The sequence below is a fragment of the Schistocerca piceifrons genome, chromosome 7 (assembly GCF_021461385.2).
Source record: "Schistocerca piceifrons isolate TAMUIC-IGC-003096 chromosome 7, iqSchPice1.1, whole genome shotgun sequence".
Taxonomy (NCBI): Eukaryota; Metazoa; Arthropoda; class Insecta; order Orthoptera; family Acrididae; genus Schistocerca; species Schistocerca piceifrons.
In genome coordinates, this window is record NC_060144.1 from 460,168,980 (window position 1) to 460,177,273 (window position 8,294).

At 40.9% G+C, this 8,294-nt stretch overlaps 1 protein-coding gene across 1 annotated transcript in view; it reads right to left on the minus strand.

Moving 5' to 3' along the window:
* LOC124709015 overlaps nt 1-3,932 on the minus strand; it is a 151,728-nt gene extending 147,796 nt beyond the window's left edge. Inside the window, exon 1 of the mRNA XM_047240663.1 lies at nt 3,866-3,932. Within this exon, the coding sequence (XP_047096619.1) occupies nt 3,866-3,932 (67 nt within the window). The remainder of the gene's footprint in view (nt 1-3,865) is intronic.
* Between the last annotated feature and the right edge of the window lie 4,362 nt (nt 3,933-8,294).

An 8,294-nucleotide genomic window follows, 5' to 3' on the forward strand; every position in this document is an offset into this window, starting at 1 on the left:
TACTTAAACCTAACTAACCTAAAGACATCACACGCATCCATGTCCGAGGCAGAATTCGAACCTGCGACCGCAGCAGTCCCGCGGTTCCGGACTGCAGTGCCTAGTACCGCGAGGCCACCGAGGCCGGCTAGTTAGCAACAATTTTAGTTGCAATAATGTGCACCCATGCCACCTTCAGAATTTGAAAGAGAGTATCCCAGTCAACATTGTCAAAAGCTTTCTGTAAGTCTACAAATCCTAGAAACGTAGGTTTGCCTTTCCTTAATATAGCTTCTAAGATAAGTCGTAGGGTCAGTATAGCCTCACGTGTTCCAACATTTTTACTGAATCCAAACTGATCTTCCCCGAGGTCGGCTTCTACTAGTTTTTCCATTCGTCTGTAAAGAATTCGCGTTAGTATTTTGAAGCCGTGACTTATTAAACTGATAGTTCGGTAATTTTCACATCTGTCAACACCTGCTTTCTTTAGGATTGGAATTATTATATTCTTCTTGAAGTCTGATGGTATTTCGCCTGTCTCATATATCTTGCTCACCAGATGGTAGAGTTTTGTCAGGACTGGCTCTCCCAAGGCTGTCAGTAGTTCTAACGGAAAGTTGTCTACTCCTGGGGCCTTGTTTCGACTCGGGTCTTTCAGTGCTCTGTCAAACTCTCAAATTCTGAAGGTGGCAGGGGTAAAATACAGGGAGCGAAAGGCTATTTACAATTCGTACAGAAACCAGATGGCAGTTATAAGAGTCCAGGGACACGAAAGGGAAGCAGTGGTTGGGAAGGAAGTGAGACAGGATTGTAGCTTCTCCCCGATGTTATTCAATCTGTATATTAAGCAAGCAGTGAAGAGAACAAAAGAAAAATTCGGAGTAGGTATTAAAATCCATGGAGAAGAAATAAAAACTGAGGATTGCCAATGACATTGTAATTCTGTCAGAGAGAGCAAAGGACTTGGAAGAGCAGTTGAACGGAATGGATAGTGTCTTGAAAGGAGGACATAAGATGAACATCAACAAAAGCAAAACTACGATAACGGAATGTAGTCGAATTAAGTCGGGTGATGCTGAGGGAATTAGATTGAGAAATGAGACACTTAAAGTAGTAAAGGAGTTTTGCTGTTTGGGGAGCAAAATAACTGATGATGGTCGAAATAGAGAGGATATAAAATGTAGACTGGCAATGACAAGGAAAGCGTTTTTGAAGAAGAGAAATTTGGTAACATCGAGTATAGATTTCAGTGTCAGGAAGTCGTTTCTGAAAGTATTTGTATGGAGTGTAGCCATGTATGGAAGTGAAACGTGGACGATAAATAGTTTGGACAGGAAGAGAATAGAAGCTTTTGAAATGTGGTGCTACAGAAGAATGCTGAAGATTAGATGGGTAGATCACATAACTAATGAGGAGGTATTGAATATGATTGGGGAGAAGAGGAATTTGTGGCACCACTTGACTAGAAGAAGGTATCGGTTGGTAGGACATGTTCTGAGGCATCAAGGGATCACCAATTTAATATTGGAGGGCAGCGTGGAGGGTAAAAATCGTAGAGGGAGACCAAGAGATGAATACACTAAGCAGATTCAGAATAATGTACGTTGCAGTAGTTACTGGGAGATGAAGAAGCTTGCACAGGATAGAGTAGCATGGAGAGCCGCATCAAGCCAGTCTCAGGACTAATGACCACAACAACAACAACAACATTGTGCACCCATCTTTGTGCTGTAGACAACCATTGTGTCGAGTAATGTAAGTAATTTTTCCTTCAGGCGTTGTAGTTCTGTACATCAGTGTGCTTTTCAACTGCAGCAGATTATTTAGAGCAACCTTCATGTGGGAATAAATATACAGAGAAGCAATAGTCATAAAGCCTAACTTCTTAAACGGATGTCTAGAAAATGATACTACTTTTACACTAGGTTTTTGAACATTGGGGAGTTTCTATCTTAAAGTGAGCTACTCCAAAACTTTAATCAATAAGATATTATCGAATGAAAGTAATGGAAGTATGTCATATTAGTGATTTGTCACTGGCCAAGATTTTCAATTATTCTAAGTACAAATGTGACTGAACCAAGGTATTTTCTGAGTTCCAAAACTGCATTTTTCCGATCGAAGTTCTCATCAGTATGGGCACCTGAGAATTTAGAAGTTACCACAGTATTTATTATTTTAACATTGTATGTTCCACATAACAGTAGTGCAGTACACCAAGAAGTGAAGAATGAATAGTTTCTGTCTTTTTAAAGTTGAGGGTGAGACCGTTCGTAGGAAATCAGTAAATGATACTTTTAAGAATGATATTTACCATTTCTTCTGTAGCTGTATGGATGCCTGGACTGATTATAGCCTAGTGTCATCTGCACAACACAGTTATTCTGCTTGTTGTGTATCAGAGTTTGTTTACATGTATGAGGAACAACAGTGGTCCTAACACTGAGCCTTGGGGCAACCCATACTCAATTTCTCCCCAATCAGAATAATATCACCGACCTATACTGATTAAATTACTAACTACAGCTTTCAGCATTTTTTTTTTCTACATACATTATTCTTCGTCTGGCTATACTATCAGACACATAGAATTTCAATTTCCCTGTGATTCACTCAGTCAAATGCTTCAGATGGGTGGGAGGAAACGTCAACCGGCTCTATTTTATTTTTTAATGCCTGAGAACTTGGTGAGTTAACACCTAAGTGGCATTCTCAGAAGAGTAACAGTTTTAGTATCTAAACTGTGGTTGGCTGTGATATTATTGTTGTTCAGGTGGGACACTACACTAGATTGTATCAACTTCTCAAACATTTTGTGTTCTACTTCTTCACTTCATATATTACGCAAATGGCCTTTTAAAGTACCTGTCTCTTGCATGATCTTCTTAAATTTCTTCTTCCAGAGCACTTATAATTTAGAGCCTTTACGTGGAAACTTTTTTCAGTGAGGTGGTCTATAGTTCCATTCTCTCTTTTTTTCTCTATATTTTCTTTTAGTTTATGTATTCCTAAAACTTCCCTTACAGCTGCATTTCTTTTTCGATCTTGCCTTGTACATCCTTCCACTCATCTTGTCCGCAGCTCGTGGTCGTGCGGTAGCGTTCTCGCTTCCCACGCCCAGGTTCCCGGTTTCGATTCCCGGCGGGGTCAGGGATTTTCTCTGCCTCGTGATGACTGGATGTTGTGTGCTGTCCTTAGGTTAGTTAGGTTTAAGTAGTTCTAAGTTCTAGGGGACTGATGACCATAGATGTTAAATCTCACACTGCACAGAGCCATTTGAACCACTCATCTTAGAAATCTCAAATTTTGGTCCTTTATTCTACTTTCTTGACGTTATGTTGTTGCCCATGCTTCACTTCCATAATTAGGGGATGGTAGTGCTATTGCTTTGTAAAACTTCAGCTGGATTTCTTTCTTGACTTTAATCTGCAAACTTTTTACTGTGCTTCCATAAGTGGAAGTAAATTTATTTAATCTTTGGTCGACTTCATGGCTATATTCGTAAGTAATCCTAGACAAGTAAGATGTTTTTCTTGCTGCAAGGTTTTTATTGTTCAAGGCTGTTCTTCATCTTACTGTTTATCTGCCCTAAAAAATTTTTAGTATACTTGTCTTTAACAATTTTTACTCCCTTTTGAAGGCCCTTGCTATCCAGTAGTCTTCTATTGATGTAAAGATGCACAAGCTGTCGCCCTAACTACAATTTGCAGACAAACTTTGTTTGTCATGAAACATTTATATTATTATTTATTTATTCTTTATTTTATTATGGCGCATACTGAGAGTCACGCAGCTGTAATTTTAATGATCAGCAGTGTATTTTTTTGAGTGACACATTGGGCTAAGATACACCTGCGGAGCACTTTGCGCTAACGCACAGCCGCACCTGGAGTGAGGGATAGGACGACGTGAGCGGCCATGGCGATGAGACAGCAGCGGCAGGCCGCTCTCATGGTGAGGCTAGCCGGGCCGGGGCGGGCGCGGGCGCATCCTCCAGCCCGGCCGCATCTGCGCCCGCGGGCCGCCGCCGCTCCGCGCCCTGCAACACACGCGCCACACACGAGGCTCAGCTCTCACTGTGTAGAGTCACAGCAGACTGGAAGCTAATGCTCAGTTCTGGCCACCAGTATCCTCACCAAGGAAATACAATTACAAAGACATGAATTAGAGAGATTGTGTCGGAGAGAGAGCGCTCCTGATGAAGTGCTCACTAGGTTAGCCTGGTATATTAGGCTCGATGCCCACGAGCAGTTTAGTATCGCGAGTTCCCAGAGTCATTTTGTCGCGCGATCCAGCAGTGCATGTGAAACAATCGAGCCGTGTACACTACTTCAGTGACGTTGACATCTCGCCGCGAGGAATGGAATGAGGCACAGAAGACGCGTCTGAAACGCCAGCAACAGCTGCCGCCAGCGTGTTATGAATGCAGCCGCTATGGACACTGAGTTGGTCACTGAAGGGGTGAATAAATACCCTGAAATACGGGATACGTCTCACAAGGAGTATGATGAGATTAAGAAGAGAGTTCTATCGTTTCAAGTGAGTGTAAAGATTTGTGAGGGTCTTACTGTGAAAGAGAATCACGAGGGAAGTGATATGAGTAAACAGCATAGATGTTAAGCCACTGCTGGCCGCGTTGGAAAAGTTACGTGACTCGTCACTTGGGGTCTTTCAAGACCCCAGTTCATATTACTGGAGCACTTTATTTATTGATGCGTTCTGTAGTCATTTCTTTGTTGTAACATCCGATTGTTATGTTCCATACTGATTTTATTATTAATGGGTCGTATACATCTAATGAGAATTTGTTTCTTAAGTTGTGTGCGAGAAAAATCAGCATTATATATTTTGCAACATTTTGTTTTAAACTGCTTTTTGTTACCGTATGCTTGTTCATTTTTTTACAACTTACATGCTATTGCTAGTTTTCATTATTAAACGCTTCTGGGACATACCGTTTAATTTCATGTTTCTGAATACAACAGAAATATTTCATTTATTTCTCAGTTTTTGTTATTTCTACAGTGATGGTAAAAAAAGGAAAATGAAATACTTATTCTAGTTTTATTGAGCTTAGAAATGATCAAATCAGCACAATACATCTACTCATCTTCACAACATTCTAAGTACATCATAATCTGTCCGAAATGACAACTGCATACCACTTTTCCACAGTTGTTACCAATACTTGTTATTTTTTTGTGTTTTCTTGATGGATTAGTGATTCACAGGTGCACCGTGTTCTTTAGGCTCCTAGTCCAATTTTTACTCCTTTTTGAAGGCAGCTCCTATCCAGTAGGCTTCTACTGATGTAACTATGCACAAGCTGTAATCCTAATTACAACGGGAACTGTGGCCTTTTCTAATTTGCAGACAAACTTTGTTTGTGATGAACCATTTTTATTACTATTTATTTACTTTTTTATTTTATTATTTATTTATTTCTTAAGTTAAGACTTGCTGCCGGTTATTATATAGCAGGCCGTACATTGTGTGATTTCACATGTTCCTTCATACAAATTCATTTTTACTACTAGTATATTTCTTTAATTTTTTGTTGCAAATTTTCAAAAAAAAGTGAAAAGCATACAAGAAATTTTGTTTAAATTTGTTGCAAGCTTAAATAACGATAGTAATAACATAAATTATAGGTTGTGGATGTATTTTAATTTAATAGTTTGTTTAATGGAAGGAACAAGAGATGGATTTGGCTTAGCTATGATGTGAAAGTTCTTCCCTTTATACCTTCTGCGTTCATGGTTATGACTCTCAAAGATGTGTTGTGTTGACAGAGGTAATATTTAATTTAATGTATTGATTAGTTATTGACGGGGTGAGTTAGTGAGTTATTGACTAAGGTTTTGAAATGAATGTCAGTCGATAAAGTTGTAATGAGTAAAGCCCTTGCTTCTTGGTATCGTTTTCAAAGAAGTTCTTGAGCGGTGAAACAACTGACAACATGTGTACACCCCATTTCAGAGTGGATCAGGAATGTGTGAAATAAGCCATTAAGGATTCCAATATAGATCTGAAGGAAAAACACGGAAAAATCTTGGCTCTAATGAAGAACATGTTCCACAACCAAGGAACAGCTGACACATATCTTCATTATCCATCAGAGTGGATGGTGTGAAGATGAGAACGCTCCTGCTTATATTAATGAGAATAATAAAACTACGCTCAGGCTGAAGGTGTAATGTTACAAGTTAATTGCATGATCGATTTCGAAACCTCACGTCACATATGCAGATGTAATATAGTATGCTTCTAAGCTACGGTAACGTGTTAATTTCTCTGAGCACAGTATCTTTCCAACCTCACCAGCACCAAGCTACCATGTTCAAATGTGTGTGAGTTCCTATGGGACAAAACTGCTAAGGTCATTGGCCCCTAGACTTACACACAACTTAAAATAACTTATGCTAAGAACAACACACACACCCATGCCAGAGGGAGGACTCGAACCACTGGCGGGAGGGCCGCGCAATCCGTGGCATGGCGACTAAAACCACGCGGCCGCTTCGTGCGGCTTACAAAGACGAGCAAGCGAAAAGCGCCTACAGTGAATCGATCAGTAGTGTGCTATACTTCAGCCTGCACAGAGTGGGTGAAATTGTTACATTTGCAGCTCGCTGTAAACATTATCGCTTCAGAGACTACTTGTCTTGTTCATCATGAGTAACCAGCTGGTTAGTACTTGGCCAGTGCAGCTCCGTACTGGTTTCCTACATGACGTCATGACGTATTTTATTGCAGTTATCTAACATTACAGGTGTAATACTATAATTCTGGTTAATTGTCCAGTTATTGAAGTAACCACTATACTGTTGACGAAAGGTACACATCATCTCCGATGAAGCACTTGTAATTATCTCTTGTCACATCGCAGAATCTGCAGAGGCTGTACTTCGATTCTGGGAAACGGCGTCGCCCGTCAGCCGCCACCTGTTACTGTAATGGCAGGAGTCGTATCAGTCAATTGGCCGACGCCGCGCAGCAAAATCAGTTGCATTTCACTGGTGGACAGTAGTCGTCAAATACATGCAGGTGGTGATAATTAACGTTACAGTTTCAAAATAATGTTAAAAAGAAAAAAAAAACTGCTGCTCGTAGTGACGTCAAATTCGAACGGAATATTATCAAGAAGGGGAAAACTTCATGGAAACTAAAAAGTTAACGCAAATGTTGCCAATAGTGGCACTGTAAACGTCATTTTGTAATTGGGTTTGTTACAAATGACAGATGAGTGGCAAAACGACGGCCCGTGGTGTGAGTTGTACATGACAGATCAGTACTGTGCAATATGCGTGACCGCACAAGTTTAACATTTAACAGCTGTGGCACTGTACCGCATCTGAGGGAAAAATCATTTTTTGTTGTTCTGAGGAAAAAAACGCAAGGAAAGCAACGATCAAATCGGATTTTAACTGTCGTGAGACTGTCGCAAGACATAACTAGTAGGTTGACCACCTCCTTGGCTCAAATGGTTCAAATGGCTCTGAGCACTATGGGACTTAACATCTGTGGTCATCAGTCCCCTAAAACTTAGAACTACTTAAACCTAACTAACCTAAGGACATCACACACATCCATGCCCGAGGCAGGATTCGAACCTGCGACCGTAGCAGTCACACGGTTCCGGACTGAGCGCCTAGAACCGCTAGACCACCGCGGCCGGCCACCTCCTTGGCAGAAGTTAATATCGAGAAATAGCATGTTCCTCAACACGTAGTAGTGTCACGGGAGCAATGTTCAAAATGCGTTACGCAATATGTGCCTTCAGTTCAACTACGTTTGTAATTGGAGCACTGAACACAGCATCTTTCAGATAACTGTAAAGCGTGAAGATCAGCTGGTGTCGACCGCGAGGCTATAGGGAAATGAAGGCTCATAAGTGAATAATTTTCAGACTGCCTCTGCAGTGGCTGTGCAATCTTCGGAGGAGCGCCATCTTGCATAAAAATTATCCTACTCACATTTCTGAGCTGTTTAATGCGTGGAATGACGTTGATGCACAAAAGACTCTCATAGCGTTTACTAGTAACGGCACAGGAAAGCAGACCTGCAGGACTCATCTCCTCCCAAAAATAGGGCCCTCCGATAGACACTACCGTCAACCTGGACGAAACTGTTTCCTTCGCAGAATGAGTGTTGTCCGTTGAAGTGCCAGCAGATTTTTTGTTGCCTATATTCTGCAATTCTGTGTATTGAGGTTTCCTTCGAGATGGGAATGAGCTTCATCCGTCCACCGCATGTTCAATGGCTATTCCACGTGAGCAAGAAATTCTACAGTCAACATTTGCCTTATGGCAAAT